The 18,056-nt window shown below is 42.2% G+C and overlaps 1 protein-coding gene across 3 annotated transcripts in view; it reads left to right on the top strand.

Moving 5' to 3' along the window:
* MTHFD1L (methylenetetrahydrofolate dehydrogenase (NADP+ dependent) 1 like) overlaps positions 1-18,056 on the top strand; it is a 162,291-nt gene that overhangs the window by 2,587 nt on the left and 141,648 nt on the right. For all 3 annotated transcript variants that reach the window (XM_049801269.1, XM_049801270.1, XM_049801271.1), the window contains exons 3-8: positions 2,499-2,549; positions 2,627-2,680; positions 4,555-4,679; positions 5,835-5,935; positions 6,859-6,983; positions 14,304-14,415. In XM_049801269.1, coding sequence (XP_049657226.1) covers positions 2,499-2,549; positions 2,627-2,680; positions 4,555-4,679; positions 5,835-5,935; positions 6,859-6,983; positions 14,304-14,415 — 568 coding nt within the window. The remainder of the gene's footprint in view (positions 1-2,498; positions 2,550-2,626; positions 2,681-4,554; positions 4,680-5,834; positions 5,936-6,858; positions 6,984-14,303; positions 14,416-18,056) is intronic.

The raw sequence follows: 18,056 nt of genomic DNA, 5'->3' as shown, positions 1-18,056 counted from the left end.
TTGGGGAGGCTTCCTTTCAGTCGTGTTAGTCACCGAGTCTGGTTTTCTGCATGGCCATGTGAGTGTTTTATGCTGGCACTAGGGAAGCGATAGTGTTAGGGTGGGAGAGAGCATTGTGGCAGAAGGGGGAGGTTCCTGCTCACTTTTAATATCAATTGAGATGCACCTACATCAGCATTTTGGTTTTGATCATGGTTGTGCTTTAAATGAGCATCCCTCTTGTCCCCGTTTACCTCACTTGGTTTGCATCATGAGGGGGGGGTGTAGGAACAGGTGGCCTAGATCCTTCTGGATGAAATTCACCCAAACTATGTTCGCTGGCTGTCAGTCACTCTAGCTCTAGTCTGGTTGTGAGGACTGAAGCAGAACTCACTTTGAATGTGTATTTGTTGGTACAAAGATGACTTGTTTTAGTCTGCAGATGATCTTATGGTGCTCTGCTTTACTGGGTAACATGTGCAAAGCCTTAAGATTCATGCTGCTCTCCACGTGCTGTGTTGCAGCCAGAGGAGCAGAGGGAGGGCGGTGAAATGCTGTCCTTTGCCAGTCGCTCGTGGGTAACAGCAGTCAGCGTAACGCGGCACCACCACTGCAGCAGTACTGGGAACGAGCAGTTGCAGACTGAGCCTGCTCTGGAATGGCTTTAGATGCGTTTTTTTCCTCTCGAGCCATCTGAACCTGCATTGATACTGAGATTGATACCCGCATTGCTTATTATCCGTGTTGAACCTCGGTTGGAGCTGCGCAACAGCAAAAAAAAAGATTGGTGTCTGCTTCTTAACTTTGTTGAAGCTGAAAACTAGTATGTAGCGACAAGATCCTGCTTAGCAGTGGATCTGTTGCCCTGCAAAGCTCAGCGAAGCACTGCCCGCTGCCCTGCAGCCCCTGCCCTGCCCCTGCGCCCTGCCAGCCCACGTCCTGAGCTCTGGCCTCGCCTGTGCTGCTCCGCGGGTCGTGACGGGAACAGGTTCAGGGCAGGGACTTTCTGCACCCGTGCGAGGTGAGCATTCACCAGCCAGTGCTGCAGGAGTGGGGACGTTGCAGGGGACGGTGCGGTACTGCTGGTGGCTCCATCCCAGTTAAACCTTTTGAGCAGTCCCGGTGGTTACATGTCAGCGTGGGGGCACAGTCCCACATTTGCTGGCACAGGGGAGCAGCTGCTGAGCTGCTGTTAGTCCTGTCTCTTCTTCCCTCCCCGCAGTGCGAGCTCCACACATGTTCTTAATGCAGCTGCCTCTGTGCTGCCCCTCACCTCCAGCCGCTGGATTTGGGGAGTGGGAGACTAGTAGTGCGGCAGCAGGGATGCAGGCAGTGCTGGGCTGGGGGAAGGAGCCGGGAGATGGAGGCCAAGCCCTTGTGCCCTCTCAGGAGCTGCCTTTCTCTGCAGAGCCTGTCCTTTTAAATGCTCTTGGGTTTTTTTTGTGGTCAGCAGTCTGGAACCATTTGGGAGTAACGGGTTGGTAAATTGTTATGGGCTTGAACCAAAATCACTTCGGGTGATGCTAGCGACAGTCGAAGCCAGCGCTGGCAGCTAACCACTGAGTGAGTGGCTCAGCTCTGACTGAAAGTCACTGGCACTGAGTCCTGTGGAAAAAGCTATGTAGAACGTGTTCATGAAATTGTAACAGACCCTTTTAAAATTATTTATTTTGGTCCTGTTGTCTTGGTTGGAAGACAGGTTTTATACATAATCGTATAGCTGTGAGAAGTGTTTTATTCATTTTGCTATGAAGCCACTAACATTTTTGAGGAGGGAACCTTCACTGATCTGTTGGTAGGTTTCTATTTCTGGGTATTGAATTCTCAGTTTTATTGTTACAGTATATCAAAGTATTTGAAGAGCCTCCTAAGATTCAACAGTAACTTGAAGAGTAAAATTCAACTGTAGTTATTACAATTAAATATCATCATATATATGGTGCATATAGGTGTAGAGATCTCTGGGAGGAGGATTCCTGGGTGAGATGGTCTCCTGGGTAAATCTGCCCAGGAGATGCTTCTGTCCTAGCACAGGTGCCTGCTGGCAATTGGGAGGAGCTGATAACTACTCTTATGTCTGTATTGACAGAACTCACTGCAATATATGATGATAATGATTTGCCTCATTTTTGGTGGTGAGACAAACCAGTGTTAGGTGATACGGGGACACTGCAAGAAAAGCTAGTACTGCTGTTACCTATTTCACCCTTGTTACATGGCTGGATGGAGAACGGTATCTTCAGATACAGACCGGTACCTTTCTTAAATGGTAAACTTACATTAAGGAATTAGCCAGTCTTGTCTATTAAAGCCAGGCTAATATCAACACACACTTAAACTAATGAAGCCAAAATAAATTCACTGGATGGCCTTCTGCTTCTTTCTTAGAATTGCTAGGCTTTTTATTTGTTTGAATACAAGTAGACACAAACATCCTCGCTATGTTTCTTGCATGGACCCGTGCATTTTTAAATGTAAGTTTATTATTTTAAAATTTAGTTTCTGTTTTGTTCCCCAAGGCACATAATGATCATTTGGTTCAAGAAATAAACAAGAACTTTGCCAAAGAGGTAAGCTTTAGCTGATACACTTGTTATTAATCATGAGCTACTTGCCTTTGGTAATTGTAAATGTTTTCTTTTGTCAGGTTGGTCTGCATGTTATTCACGTCTCTCTCCCTGAAGGCAGCAGCACAGATGAGGTAACTGCAGTACCTGAAGAACTCTCATGTTTTTGCTTTCTTGCTGACATGCATTGTCACTTTGAACTGATCCCTATGAACTCAAATTAGGGTTGGAACTGCCTAGTTCAAGCAGCAAGTATTATCCCCCTATTGGCAAGCATGGGAAAAAATTGAGTCAATGGGCTTGTCTGCTGTCCCTTTAAAAGCTGAGGCAGAATCAGCAGAGTAATGTTTTTGGTTTTGTGTCTGGTATTTAACTGCAGTGTCCCCTCATACCAGCATGGGAGTCCTGTCTCCCACAGTTGCTCTTGTGACTGTAGTTGATTCTTGCCCAAGTTATTCAGGGAAATTAAAGATTAATTGATTTAGAGGGGGAGGGGTTTGAATTTATTTGCCTGTTTATTGATCTTGTAATGCTTAAAGTGTGTATTAAAAAAATCATCCACCCCAAACCACTAGAGGGCTGAATTCTTACCTTGTCAAAGGCATTAAGTTGGAGGCACAGCACTAGTACCAAGTGTGTTATAACTATAGCAAACCATATTAACATACATGGTCCTGAGGCATCTGAAAACAAAACCAGCGGAGGAATCTGCAGTAAAAGATGCCAGTGTTCCCAGCTGGCCTCCTTGTGCTTCATGAGTTTGATAATCCTGCAGGCTTGTGGGTTTTGTGTACTGTTTTGTGTTTGGTACACTTTGTTTTTAAAATGTTTTCTGGCTTGCAGTGTTATCTTGAGGACAGTTTCCAGATATATTGAGAGGAACTTACTGTGAAGAATATTAGGAGTCCAGTTTAGTGGATGATGAATAGTCAGCTACCCATTTAAGAAGGGCGGGCTTTTGAAATGAAGTTCAAATACACTTTGCTGTTGGTAAATGCATTTTATCTGCTGAGTAACAGAGTAGGAAATAAGTAAAATACAGCAAGTATGCAGCAGGAGTTGCTGTTACTTTGAACTAATATCTTAGGAAGTGGCTGAGCTGTGTATGTCAGGAGAAAAGCAGGGTATTTTTGTTATCTGAAGAAAGTTACTTTCAATGAAGTTCATAATGGTTTGCTTACTCTCCTGCTTATTCACTATGACACAGGTTTTTTTCATTTGTTAAAATCCGCCTGCTAGCTTGCATTCCCTGGTTTGGGAAGGTGGGAGGGATTTCAATACTGTGCACTTTTTGTTCTGCCATAACTACCTGTGTACAGTAAAGGTAAGTTAATACAAGATTGCTTTACTCTGCATGAGTTGTAAGTATTTTAGATGCTGTGATGATGTGTTGTGGTTTAACCCCAGCCAGCAACTAAGCACCACGCTATTTGAACTCGCATCTGGTTCAGTCCTTGAAATTCATAAACTTTTGTGCAGTGCTTTTTCAAAATAACAATTCTTCACAAGATGACTGTCAGCTCTTAAGATCAGGCATTTTGAGACGGAAAATTGGTAAAAATATATGCTGGCTTAATACAATGTATTTTCTCTCGTATGGTTGTTTTTTCCAGTGTTACAACTGGAAACACAGTCCATGTTCTGTGTTGGGACGCAATCTGGTCCTATTTTGACCTATGTTTTAACTAAGGCTTCTTATTTCTAAAAGCATCTTCTGAAGCTGTGTTGAGCTTTTGCTGAAATTTGGAATGGTGAAAGACAAAATGCTTTTGGCAGCGTAATGTCATGTAATATGTGCCAGCTTTGCAAAATGTTTAGAAGAGTGTCAGGGTGGCTTAATTTGGTAAACCATGGAAATGTAAAACAAGGAAAGTGAGTTATTGCTTTTCATTTAGAAGTTGCAGTAATATGTGCCATAAGGTAGTTTTAAAATATAGGTTTTATCCCCTTCTAATCAGATTCTTCTTTTGTCTGTTCTGATCTTTAATGCTTTTTATTAACTTCCTAGATTGTGTATGAAATCTTGAGACTTAATGAGGATCCTAACGTGCAGGGCCTTGCCCTTGATCTCCCAGAAAGCTTATATAACAGTAAGGTATTAAACGCTGTGAAACCAGAGAAGGATGTGGATGGGTAAGTGAAGAACTGAGAAATAATATTAGCAGATGCAAGGTTGATGGCTCTCTAAAATCAATTTTCCCCTGTGCTTGTCATTAATGGATTCCTCAGTCAATGTGTCTAGCTGTGCTATTGAGCAGCGGTAGAAGATGCTGCTGAATCAATAAGAAGTCTTTTGCTGAAGTAATTTTGATCACTATCTTTTTAATCTTTATATATTGTATATTCAGCACACGGTCTTTTCAAAGAAATCAGAAACAAAGTTCTGATTTTCTCATGTTACTTAAGGTATTTCAGTACTTCAGTAATACATATGGTAGTCACGAAGTACTGAACATAAATCCCAACATTTTCACAAGAAGGATTGATGAAAAAGTTGCAGAAAAGGTTTTAACTTCCTTACAGCACTCTCTCGCAGTGGGAGAGTAGGCTATAATAGTTTGGACCCTCTAGCACAACTTTCCAATCAGTCTTGAGTTGCACTGCTCTCTGGAGAGACCATTGGCATAATTTAGGTGTCTGTCTTACCATTTTGCTGCTGTTGCAGCCTTCTTGCCCTCAACAGCAGACAGTTACCCATTTTTAATATTCTTTTTTCCCCACTCTCACTTTTTTTTTTTCATGTGAGGGAAAAAAAAGTGAAAGTCTTGCAAATTAGTTACTTTTCTATTATCTGGAGTACTGGAGATGGACAGAGAATGGAAACTTCAGAGCGTCCTTGTGTGTGAGAGAGAACGCAGTGCAGTGTGGAAACACCCGAGTTCCCCCCAGCAAGCCAGCCTGAGCCCAGAAGGATGATGATGTATTGCCTCCGGCTCAGCTTGGCCCTGGCAGCGCTGGTCTCGTTCCACTGGAGCCACTGGGGTGTTCTGGCGCGATGTGCCCTGGGTAGCTAGCCCACTGCAAGGCGTAAAGAGCCACCCGTGTACTGTGGGCTCGTGTTACTTGTTCTAACCCACAGATCCCCTTCCTGGCCTTTCTTGAGGCTCAGTGTTTGTCGAACTGGGATGTCGGATGATACAAATTAGCCACGGTATGTGTCTATCAAAGGATTTGCTTTTATGAGTTGCCTTTGCTCTTGGGATTAGCTGTTAGCCATGTTACGAGCGTTACTGAGGATTTGTGTTACACAACGTGTTTTTTTTAACTTGCCGTATTTTTCCACTGCAGACTATCTGATGTAAACCTAGGACGCTTGGTACGTGGTGATGCCCGTGACTGTCTAGTTCCTCCTACAGCGTGTGCTGTGATGGAGCTTCTTGAAGATATAGGTGAGAACTTCTACCATAATTATTACATTAATTTTAGCCTAATTAATTTTCTCGTTTTTAGTCCTGACTGAGACAAATATAATCTTACCTTGTTGTGTTTTCTGGTATGCGTTGTTTTCCCAGCCAGCATATATTTGTCTCCTGCTAGTGAGGAACCTCAGTGAGATCAGAATGTAATATTAGCAGAAATGGGTCTCAGTCCTAAAGATTTTGGAGATTAGGCAGGGATTACCTGCCATCAGCAGAGTTAATCTCACTGAAGCCACCCGAGACATATGAGTCTTCAAAACCAAAAATACAAACATCACTCAGGGATTTCACTTGACAATTTTGATTAGTGTGAACAGTTGGAGAAATCCAGGTCTGCCCGTAAATAACTGCTGAGCGAATCTTTTGGTTTGGGTTGTATTGTGTAAATGCTAACATTGAAATGGCAGATTTAAACAAGTGGCTTTACAGTGTGTGAAGACGCTGTTAGTTTAAGGTAGCAATTCAGAAGTAGTCTCTCTTACAGCGATTCATAATTGTTGAGACAAGGATTTCTGCAACAGAACTGTAAACAGGAGATCCAACGTACTTCGTAACAAATATGAGTGAAAGGAATTGTGCAAACAAAATACCAGAAAGCCAGAAGAGCAGTATTTGCTTACTAGAATTAGGGAGTCGCCAGGAAATAACTTAAAAGCTGTGGTTTGTGTTACCTCCTGGGCTCCGAAAGAGTTTGTCCGTAATGCCACAGCCGCTGTGGTTGTGCGGGCACACGATGCTGTCCTGTCGTGAGCCGCTTTGCCGGCTCCTCTGGAGGGCTTTGGTAGCGAGTGGCCTGGTAAAGCGGGGGGAGTTCACGTAGCTGCTCCAGCGGAGCCTGGTGCTAGTGCCTTTGCAGCCGAGAGCGGCTGAACGACTTGCCTGGTGTCACGCAGGTGGGAAGACGGTGCTGCTGGTGGGAGCCGGCGGGGCGGTGGGTGCCGCCTTGCAGTGCATGCTGCAGAGGGAGGGAGCGGTGACCCTGAGCTGCCGGTGGAAAGCCTCTCAGCTGCAGACCAAGGTGAGCGATCTTCTGTTTGCCCGGTGCCCAGGGGTCATCCTGCATCCCCAGGATGCCCTGTGCTGCCGTTCCCAAGGGGGAGACTCGGCATTGCAGTCGCGGGTGGCACTGGGGCACTGAAACTTGCTGGTAGCCAATGTGGGTTAACATCCCTTCTCCTTCCTGCTTGCTCAGAAATGGCGCTCAGGCAAACAGGGGCCTCTACCAGAATATTACATATGTAGCAGCAGCTGCTATAACTTCATTATTTTACACCGCTACCTGTAAGAGAAAGAATTCGGGGTACAGTTTAAAACAAATGTGTTAGTAGGTATCCCTTTTTCTTTCCTTCAGTGCGAGACAGGGATGCTAGCTTTCTTCTCGTCCTGTGATATAGTCATCTGTATGAAATTACTTTCATTGAATTTGTATCTTAAAGGTTTGCAAATGCTGCCTCTTTTGGGACAAGGAGGATCACAATCTTTATCTTTGAAGACAACTGTAAAAGGATTCAGAGAAGTTAAGGAGCCTTAATCCGAAGGATTTAATTTGCATGGTCTTCCTAGTTGCTTTTTGCAGAGGTTTTAGCGACAAGTTACAAGTTGGTATGACTTCCTGTCAAACTTCCCAGTTTGTTGTTCCTTAGTCCCAAATTTCATAGAATAATACAACTGGGAAAGTGTTATCCTTTGGGCACGTGCAGAGGGGTTCAGGCATTTGTTGTAAAAGAGGTGCTGTTTGCAAGTCGCTGTAGGGGTGAGGTGCAACAGCTCTTGTGTTATATTTGATAGCACATGCCACAAGGTGGCAGCCAATGCAAAATTATAGAATCAAACCTGTGGGTTTTGAAGGCAGGGACGGGAGGAGGAAATAAGTTTAAGCAGCTGTGATAGAAAGTTCCCTGGCAAACCTGTGTTTTCACAGCTGTGGATGTTTTTGTCAGGCTTGTCTCAGCTCTGTGCTTTAAGTGACTGACGGCACTTAGGAAACACATGCCTCTCTCGGAGATGGGAGCACTGTCAACTTAATACTAACCGTGTCTCATTCTCCAATTATTTCTCATTGCTTGGGATTGTGCTAGAGGACTGGTTTGCGCTGGATGGGGTGGGTGACAGGGTGGCCAGAGGGGTTTCCACTGGTTCACGGCAGAAGACTTGGACCGGGCCAGAGCTGCTTGTGCAGTGCTGTCAATATGCTGGAGAGAGATCTATTTCCTTCCATCCAGATGCTTTCCCATAATCGTGCTTTGCTTTTTGGCATTCCCTGTAGCTTACCTATTGCAGCAGGTCACTGATTGGAAACAGAATAGGAGGCCTAGGCAGCAGGCAGTTTGAGGCTTTGTGCATCGGTCTTCCCAAGTTCATTTTAACTTCTGGCAGCAAAGGAGTTTCTGCTTTGCCTGGAGGACTAATCAGCAGAGCTCAGGGGAAACCTACCTTCCTCTTCCTCATCTGTAAGCCTGGAGCAGCATGTCACCAATAACCCTCAGAGCACTGCTGAACCTGGCTGGATTCAACTGTTATAGTTAACTCTAGCTCCTAGATGAAATCTAATGCGCTTGCAGGGAAAACTGTCCTGTTTCATGTTCCCAGAAGCCGGAGAGTCAGAAACTGAGCACAGATTTCCTACTGGACAGCAAGGCACTGCTGTCTTGTGGCAACCTGTATTTGAAGTACAGCGTTGTTAGATAACATGATTATAGCTGATGATATGAATTTATTTTCTCTTGCTCATTTGAAACCCTGATTAAGTAAAAACAGTTTAAAGGCTCACAAGCTTTCTTCTCTTGAGTTTTTTTTTATTTGAATTTCAGGTAAGAAAATATGTTAGTTGATGTCGAGATTTTTCCAAGGCTTGGAAGAATTCATGTTTTGTTTTTGCTGCACAATAAACTAACTTTAGACATGGCTGTATACTTTTTCTCCTTCCTCTGGATGTGATACATCTACAGTAGCAGTCTGTGTGCTGGTTTTTGGAATTATAACCTATGATAGCATAACTTCACTTACGAAGTGAGGAATGAACTTAGGAAGAGTATGAACTTTTCATTGGGGATGCATTTGGTTTGCAATGTATAGCAGGAAAGGAAAAATTGATCTTAAGGGTAGGTGTACCTTATTTGTCTTAATCCATTGGCCAGGCCCATTTGCACTGAAACACTAATCCTGAACTTAATACTATAATGCCTTTCTTAAGCGGGTGATATATTACCTTTGACTAGCTCTGCTGATTTATTCTTCTTTTTAAAGGATAGCACAACAACAAGTGTTTTCTTTAGAAATTCTATTGATTTAAATGAGACACACGACACTAAGGTTGTAGGTTTTTTTGAATCAGTTTTTGTATTGCTGTGGACTTGTTATTGCTTCTTTTACTCATGCACTTTTGCAAAAGTACTTTGAAAATGATCAAGAGAAAGGTATGTTTTAGTCCACCTTAGGAAAAGTCTAACAATGTAGAGGTAGCTCTGCTGACAAGCAGCATAATACCATCTACCATCTGACTTAGTGTGCTCCTTTGAAGCAAGTCTTCTCTGTCCTATGGCAGGAAAAGGGAATAAAATAAATAGTGGTACATCTTCATTTCCTTGCTTTCACCTGCATGAATAATGGACACGCTTTGCATGTTCTTTTCTCTCCCCACTTCATATTTTGTTAAGGTGAACAGATTATTAATGTTTCTTTTTGTTCCATTTTGGGGTTGCTTGACTTTAGTTATTAAAAATAGTCATCATGGCACAGCTGAGCCATGTCCTTCAACACTCTTGAGCTTCCTGGGTTTTCAAATAAATGAAAGTATGTAAGACGTTATCATTCTGTTAAGTTTTCTGTAGATAACTCTTGAAAGCACAATCACTGCAGAGTGCCTGAAGAATGACCTAGTGACATACTTTCGGGAACATCTCGCTTGTTGTCATTTAAAAATGGGACTACTCAAAAGTGCATTCAGCGTTACAGGTGAAGAATGGAAACTAATGAGCTTAATCCTTTATAATGTTAGAATTAGGCTTTATAGTTTGAAAGGAGGTTATGAAATAGATTCAAATTGAAAAATACAGGTTATTTTCTTGCCAAAACATGGATAATACTTAGTACCTATGAGAATGTGGAATTTCATTTCAGCTGCCTAAATTCAGTCAGTCACGATTTCAGCACCTCGTCTTAAATGTATTCTGGATGTGAACCCCATCATGCCTAATTTAAGAGAGCTGCTATCCTACAATTTTGTTGTAAAGGACTGAAAATTGATCTATCTAGCTATAATTAGGAGTGGCAAACTTGTTTGTAAAAGCCTGGTTGAGAAGCACAAGAGTGGTTCAGCTGGAGTGCATGGATGGGAAGTTCCTTTTCAGGTTGGACAAGAACCTCTTTTGGCCACAGTCTGCTTTTCCTTAGAGGCAACACTTAAGCTTCAGACTGTTAGGCATCTCTTAGTCATTTACTGTCCTGTTTTTGCTGTCTTGATAAGACCAAGAGTCTTGGTTCTGGCAGAAAACTACATTTCATATTGTAAGCATGTAAGGAGGGATGAAAGAGCATGAGACCAGTTATATGGATCCCATAAGAGGAGAGGGAGGCTGCGTGAGAGTTTCTAGTGATGATGTTGTAGACAAAGTATTTCTGCTTCAATATTTTATGTGCATCATCTCTGTTCCCTGCAATTTGAAGTTTATCTCCCTGTCTGTGAGCTAGAGGAACAGTTGCTAAAGCATGCATTATAGCAGTAGGCTTGAGCCCGCAGTAGAGATGTGGACCTAATTTTCACATGCACTGTGTAGGGCAAGTGCATTCAGGCCGATGTGGTAGGGAAGGGGCTGTTGGTGTCTGGACAAGAAGACGGTAGCAGGGAGCTGGTGGCTGCTTGCTGCGGATCATCCCTGAGGACCATGGCCGGGGGGTGGGGATCGGAGCAGACCGTGCATAGTCGTCCCGCAGGGTTGCCAATGATTTGCAAACCTTGAACTTCCCAAGGTAGAGAGAGAGCTGGAAGAAACCACGTGAGGAGAGGATGCCGGGGTGGAAAAAGTACCTGAAACTAATCACTGACTTAAAAAATTTTCAAGATTTCAAAAAGTAATTAGAATTGCTGTAATTGAAGTGGAACCTGTAAACAGATGTGTACAGTTATTTTTTTCTTAAGGAGACTTGTGAAAAAACTTTGAATGAGGTTCCTATTCCTCATCCCATTTCTTAAATTTTAGGTGGCCTATACTTCATACCCAGGAAACCGAGGGCTTTTACTTTTCAAATAGTAATTTCAAATATTTTTTTCTTTGATCATGTATTTACAAGTGGCTTTTGTAGCAGTCAGTTTTAACTATAGGGAAATGAATTTTTTATGCAGGCTTCATGGCAAAATGCATTTTCAGTTATCTGGAATATACAGCTACTTTGTACCATTATCATTAAATACTTGGCCGGAAAGTCTGTATTGTTGTTTTAACATTTGGTGTTCTGTCTTGGGAATGGGTGGTGCTTCTTAATCTGCTTCTACTTAAATCTTGGTGGAGGGAGTCATATTTTGTTATGAGGTAAGGTTTCAGATTATTTATTGGCACTGCTCTTCCCAACTGAAAAAATATTTACCGGTGAGAAGGCAGGATACTACTGGACTATTAGCTTACTTGTCTTCAGCCTGTTGCCTAGTACATTAAGGATGGTTTGGCATGATGCTTGTCATTCCTTTCTCTAGCCTGCCTGGTGGCACGCAGCCTTGCTGTCCGGGGAGCACTGGGCCGTTGGTTACGTGTTCCCCCTCCTGGGTATCTCCTCGACCTTCTGGCTATGGCTGCCTGTAGCATCTGGTTCCTGTCAGATGCATCCTCTGTCCGGGGACTGTGTGGTGCGTTTGCTAGGGAGGTTGGATGTGATGATTTCATAGGTCTTTTCCATCTCTAATGTCTGTGATTTGTTTCTGATGGAGGAGATGAGCCTGCACATGACTCCCAAGGCTTGCTGGTTGCTTTAGTGATTTACAGGCAGTCAAAAGAGTAGGTTATGGCAAGAGAGGAAGAAAAAGCAGGGGCGGTATGGGCATGACTTCTTGCAAGTAAAACCAAAATGCCCTGACAGAGATCACATAAATCTCTTCCAAGGACACCCAAAATTCTGTAAACAACTATTTTGATTTCAGTGGACTCTCTCTCTCAGTCAAACAAGTTTCTGGATATAATTTTTTTTAAAATACTCACAGGGGAAAAAAAATTCTATAAAATGTTTGTGATACATACTTTATTGACTCTCCAGGAACTTTTTCAATAGTTGCACATAAAATACTTGCTTATAGCAAGAGAGTTACGATTGTATCTCTGCATGTTGGTTGGTTTTTTTCTTTACATTTACTTTCAAGATCAGTGTTGCCTTCAATCCGTAGGACAACTGTTTGCTGAGACGTGATACAACTTTTTTCATGGCAAAGATGGGGCAGGGCAATGAGATGAAAGTTTCAGCTGGTTTTCCCGATACATTTATGGGTATGTGTGATGCTAGCCATCCAAACTAGTGTTAACATTGGCTACAAGAATGATTGTGTTCAGCTGCTAAAAACATTTTTTAACATTATGATCGGTAGTCATAGAGATGAATATTTGGTCAGGTCAGTTGTTTTCTGGCATTATAGTTACATTGGATCAATTCTGTCATAAGTATGTTGGCTGAACATTTGTCAAAATTATTACTTGTTGCATAGAGCTCTCGACTGGCTCATAGTTTCATGATGCTAAGCGCTACACAAAGCTCTTAGTCCTTGTCCCAGAGGCTTTGCACGGGAAGACGTACCTGACTTTCAGTATATTAATTATAAGTGCTAGAATATGAATGCTTTGTTTCTTACAAAAAAAGGCTGGGCTCATGTAACTGAGAATAATCACTGTTTTTCTCTGTGTCGATGATGCTGACTGTTACAGCAGACACTGCCTCCTTTTGCAGGGGAAAGCATACCTTCAGCGTAGTATTCTTGGTACGCGAGTCATTGCAACATCTTTTTATCCAGATTTGCTTGCAGTAAGATTTGACCTGATGCTGGTCAAGCATTATGACTTATGTAGCCTTCTAGGAGTGGCATATAAGTTGATATTCGCACCAGATGCAGGAGTGTAAGCAATTTGGATAAAGCTGAATGACTGTTGAGACTGCACGTTTGCAGGTAATTATAGCAGTGTTGCAGGACTTTTGACTGAAGCCTGAATCAGCTCATTGCATTAGTCATTTGTCAAGCAAGTAAATCTTCTCCCACACTTTTGGCTTTGTTTCCGCATCTGGATCTCTAAGGAGGGTTAGGCCATCCTTGTGTCCTCTGAGGGGAAGATGGAGCTTTTTTAGCTTCCTGCCTTTTCTGCCGCAGTTATGCTCTTCTCCCCTCCTGAATGCTCAGTCGTGCCAAAAACCTGCTATCCTGACAGGATTTGTAGCTGTTCTTTCTTGGTCTGAGTGTTCAGCAGGGTTGCATCAGAGCACTTTTGGCCAAAAAAGAAGCTGGAATGCTTCTCAGTCACAAATCAATTCATAGAGAGGCTCGCTGAGTTTGTGACACTTGGTATTAATTTACATTTTAAAAAATATTCCCAAAATCACTGTATCTGTGATTCAGACTTGAGGCAGTGCTGTGCCCATATTTTGTTTTTTTTTTTTAATGCATCTTTATGCATCTTCCTCTGATGCTGTCCCTTATCTCATGGTGATTCTGGTAATTGGTACAGAGTCCTGTTTCAGAGGAGGGAGGAAAGGAAGACACTTATGTCTTTGATTATAAGAATTTTTGTAGTAACCGTTTTTGCTCCATCTGTCAGGTTGAACTAAGTCAGAGACACTGATTAGCAAACATGAACTGAGAAGGAAAATAATACTTTAATTGCTATTCTTCAAAGGCATTGATGTTTGCAGATCGGGTCATCTTGCATTCCCATCAGCTGGCCTGGTTTTCTACTGTCAGATAATCTGACTGTACTCTTTGTAATTGCCTATTTACTGTCTTTCAACCCTTCTCTTTCTTAAGTCTCTCCAAGTTATCTAGTTGGACAGGACTTCGGACCATAATAGGGCTTTTTCTTTGAAAGTATGTAATCCCCATTAAATATAATTGATGCTGACTCTGATCCCGCTTGCCTGATTTCACAGTTTGCTTACCTGACTTCATTTTAAATCCCGTTGTTCTTAAATTTCATGTGGGGTAAGAATCAAGCCATCAATTTGGATTATTTTTTTTTATGCTGTTGTCTGCAAATACTTTGTTCAAAAGACTGTTGCTGTTTAAGTCTGAATATTATAGGATGCATATTCAAGAATGTATTTCTAACATTAAACGCTTGTTTTGTTTCTGGGGGGTGTTTTGGGCTGTTCCTAGCTTCATCACGCAGATGTGGTGGTAGTTGGCAGTACAAAACCTGATGATGTTCCTGTGAGCTGGGTAAAGCCTGGAACCACTGTTATCAGTTGTTCTCGTGACTTGCTGTCAGGTAAGAGGCATTAAAAGATAACAATTCTTGAAAGCGATGTACGGCAAGTCTTTGAGATAAGTGCTTGGCACGTTGATGACAATGCAGTCTGGTTAAAAGTTACATCTTTGGGAGAGCGCCTTTAAAAGTGGGTGCTTGTGTACAGGGGAGGTATACACATGTCTCTGATGTATAAATAGGAAAAAGATGTCAGGTGAGGGAAGAAAGGCTGGAACAGATTCTTCGTACCAGGATTGTTAAATAAGTGATGATCCTATGGATTCAAAGAATTCAGAGGGAACACTTTTGGGTCATCAGATGAACTATTATTTAGTGCTGTTTTATACAGTGTGTTATCTTGTGAATTCTGTGGATTCACCTGGAACATGGGGAAAAGAGAAGAGGGGCAAAAATACCAACTGCAAAGTACCAACTGCAAAGTGCTGTGAAGCTGTGTGCAGAGAATGGTGCAGGAAGGAGTAGAGAAATCCATGTAGCTAAGAACAGGCAGAACGTCTCCTGCAGCAACTACTCCTACAAAAAGAGTTTGGATTCCCCTCGCTCGTCCTCCCCTGACTGGTTGAGGAGCGGGTATATGTTCATTAATTTCTCAGTTGAAAAATGCTACAGAATTTTATTAGGAATAAAGCTAAAAAAGCTTCCCAGAAGTTATTCTATTCTACTGCTAGAATTGCATTTCCTGTAAAATTCTTTGACGTCCTGTGAAGATCTCGAGATATTTTCTAGATTTTTCGTGTGTATATGAATTTGACTGTTCAATGTCCGAATGGGATTATGCTGTGAATGAATAGGAAAATAAGGAAGTACGTGGGTAGTGTGATTGGTTAATGTGTTTTTCTAAATCTATTACTAGTGTGCTTATTGACATCTATTGATGCAGAACTGGGGAAATGGGCATAAGGCCAAGGAAAATTAACTGTATGGTTCTTAAACTAGGGATATTCCCTAAGGACAAATTAAGCAGACACTCTATGCAGAGCTAATGCAATATCAGGCTCATAATAAAGCAGCTGCTGTTCCCATGCAAAGCATGGCCTTAGCAAGAAATTCCTTTCCCTGTCTTTCATGATATCCTCTTGACTTGAACACATACTGTGGGTGTGGGAGATCTGGGTTATTATTCAGTCAGCTGTCTGAAGGCATTTGGGCATTCATCTTCCACCTTCCAGAACAGTGCTCTGATCCTAATGAGGGTCTCGAGGATGGGTACCAAGCCTTACCCCTTGCTGATGCTGCACGGGTTGTTAAAAAATAATTCATGCTTTCTTCTTCATAGCCTAGTGATTTAGAGACTTCTTGTATCTTTAATGCCCACTCTTTCTGCATAGGGATTGTTGGATATAATTGTTAAGTATCCAGGGAGCAGGCCTTGGAGCATAGGTCTCTTCAGCAGGTACCCAACCTATTAGTATAGCATCCTCTTAAACAAAGGAGGAATGGGGAGAAAGGGAAAGGAGCAGAGAAGAGAGGGAATGGTGGTACTGCAGTTAACACCTTTAAATCAATAAATGCAAAGGAATGGCCCCTCCTCATTTTAACCCTTCTAAGTAGAAACCTCTTAGTTGTCAGACTCGGGGTAGAGGTGCAGGTCTATGAAGGCAGGATGAGGGTAAGCGAATCCTTGCAGTCTGAGCGGGCAGCGCTAATGACTGAACTCTCCCAGCTCTGTGTGCAGCCTGGTGCAGGTCTCGCTTTCAGGTACCTAGTTTTCTCCTTCGATTGCAGAGGGAGTCTGGGTCTTCAGAGATGTAAAAGTTATACAGTATAATTGCATGCTGTGTCTGGAGACTTAAGTATCTTCATGCCTTAGTTGGTCTATAGAACTATAGATAATATTAGTGTTTCCCTTCCCTGTTAGGAAAACTGCATTAAAACATTGCAGTGGTGTTTACATACCACAGCAACATTCATTCTTACAGCAGGAAACACAAGACTGGGCATAAGCATATAGATTTCTCTGCATTTTTCAAGTTGTTGAAGTGGGCTGTACAGCATTTCTTTGGAAAAACAGCATGAGATTTTTAGCAAGATAAATAGAACTTATCTACCAAATGTCCATCTGTCTTTATGGTTATGCTCTTGAGATTTTCAGAATCTTGGAGGAACTCTGAAAGAATAGCAGAAATGCATTTTAGCAGCTTTAAAAAATGCTGGCCTTAAGACTTACTAGAGAGGTACATGAAACACGTCTGTCTGACAGGAAGAACGCACTCAGTTTAATTGCAAGATATTTATTGCAAGCCTATTGTTTCTCCAAGGTCATGACTGCTCCACAACTGAGTCTTACAACTGATTCTTCACTTTCAGTATGTGGTGGAATCTGGCTGAGGTGCTTGAAAATTGTTCTGGGTTTTTTCCTTGCTGCAGAAATGTCCAACTTAGGATCTGTGGGGTCACAGGAGCTAAATGAAGCCTGAAAGCAGCAATGGCCATGAAATAACATTTATTCTTGCTAGATGATGACTAGATTTCTATCTTACATAGGTATACATGCAGTCTAACGCACTCGCATGTTACTGAGTGAAACTTGCCAGTTTGTTAGTGCGTTTAAAGTGCTCAAAATTTGCAAGGACATAGCTGAATTGGGCAGCTGTAATGATGTAAGCCTGGAGAGTAGAGCTAAAAGTGCTTGCTCCAAAGTGTCAAAATTCTTTTTCAAGTATTTTTTAATCTGATCAAAGATTTTTAAATTATCACGATTTTAAAACGTTTGACAGTTCCTAGCAGTACATCTTGTTCTGCTGCACTTATGATTTTGGAATCAAGTGAGCGCTGTTAGTGTCTTGCAGGAAAATACTTCATATGTAAATGTATAGAATCTATGAAAACTAAGTTTCTGAACAAAACCTAAGGATGCCAAAATTACTTGGGATTTGATGTCCAAGTCCTTTGGGGTCACTTGAAAGCTGAAGCCCGTATGGTTTAAGTACGTTAGTGGGAAATTCAACAATTTCCCCACCTCTTCTCTATTCTAAGCTGCCTGAGCAGACAGGTAGTGTGTGCCAGCAGCTCTCACCCATCTGCACAGTAGGGTACAAACAGATGGGCGGATAGGCCTTCTTTAGGGTGAGTCAGAGGAGGGAGCACAATGTCTGCAGTTCAGCTGATCTTCTGGCCATAATCCAAAGCAGAGAGTGCTATTCCGGCTCCCATCTGGAAAATTTATCCTAAGAGAGCTGTTGCAATCCTGTGATTGTCTTGCTGGCTCATGTATGCATGACTTTCACGTCTAGCTTCACCTTCACCCCTGTAAAAGCCTGGTTAGTCATTTGTGGGGTGAGTATGTAGCATAGGCAGCCTGAGAGTAGTAGTTTATTGATGGGAAATGTCCAATTCTGATATGTATTTACACATATGCTAGCTCTGCCCTGATAAAGAAGTCATATTAAGCCAAATAACATAAAAAGTCAAAATGTTTCTGTAAAGCACAGCTGTCTGAAAGGGGATTTTAAACTTCATTCTCCCTATTTCATTTGTCTCTTTGGCAACTCTCCTAGCCTTGTCTCAAAGCAACAACAGTCAACTTATGACTGTGATAGACTGTTCCAGTAAAACTCCTCTGTCTGAGTCTAAAACTGAGCATCTCCGGATAGTTTAGTTTAGTTTTAAATGGCAAGTGTTAGTGCAAGTAGAAGGACTTT

Source organism: Accipiter gentilis, chromosome 5 (assembly GCF_929443795.1).
Source record: "Accipiter gentilis chromosome 5, bAccGen1.1, whole genome shotgun sequence".
Classification (NCBI taxonomy): domain Eukaryota; kingdom Metazoa; phylum Chordata; class Aves; order Accipitriformes; family Accipitridae; genus Astur; species Astur gentilis.
The sequence above is the reverse complement of the archived record's forward strand: the minus strand, read 5'-3'. Positions and strand labels throughout refer to the sequence as shown.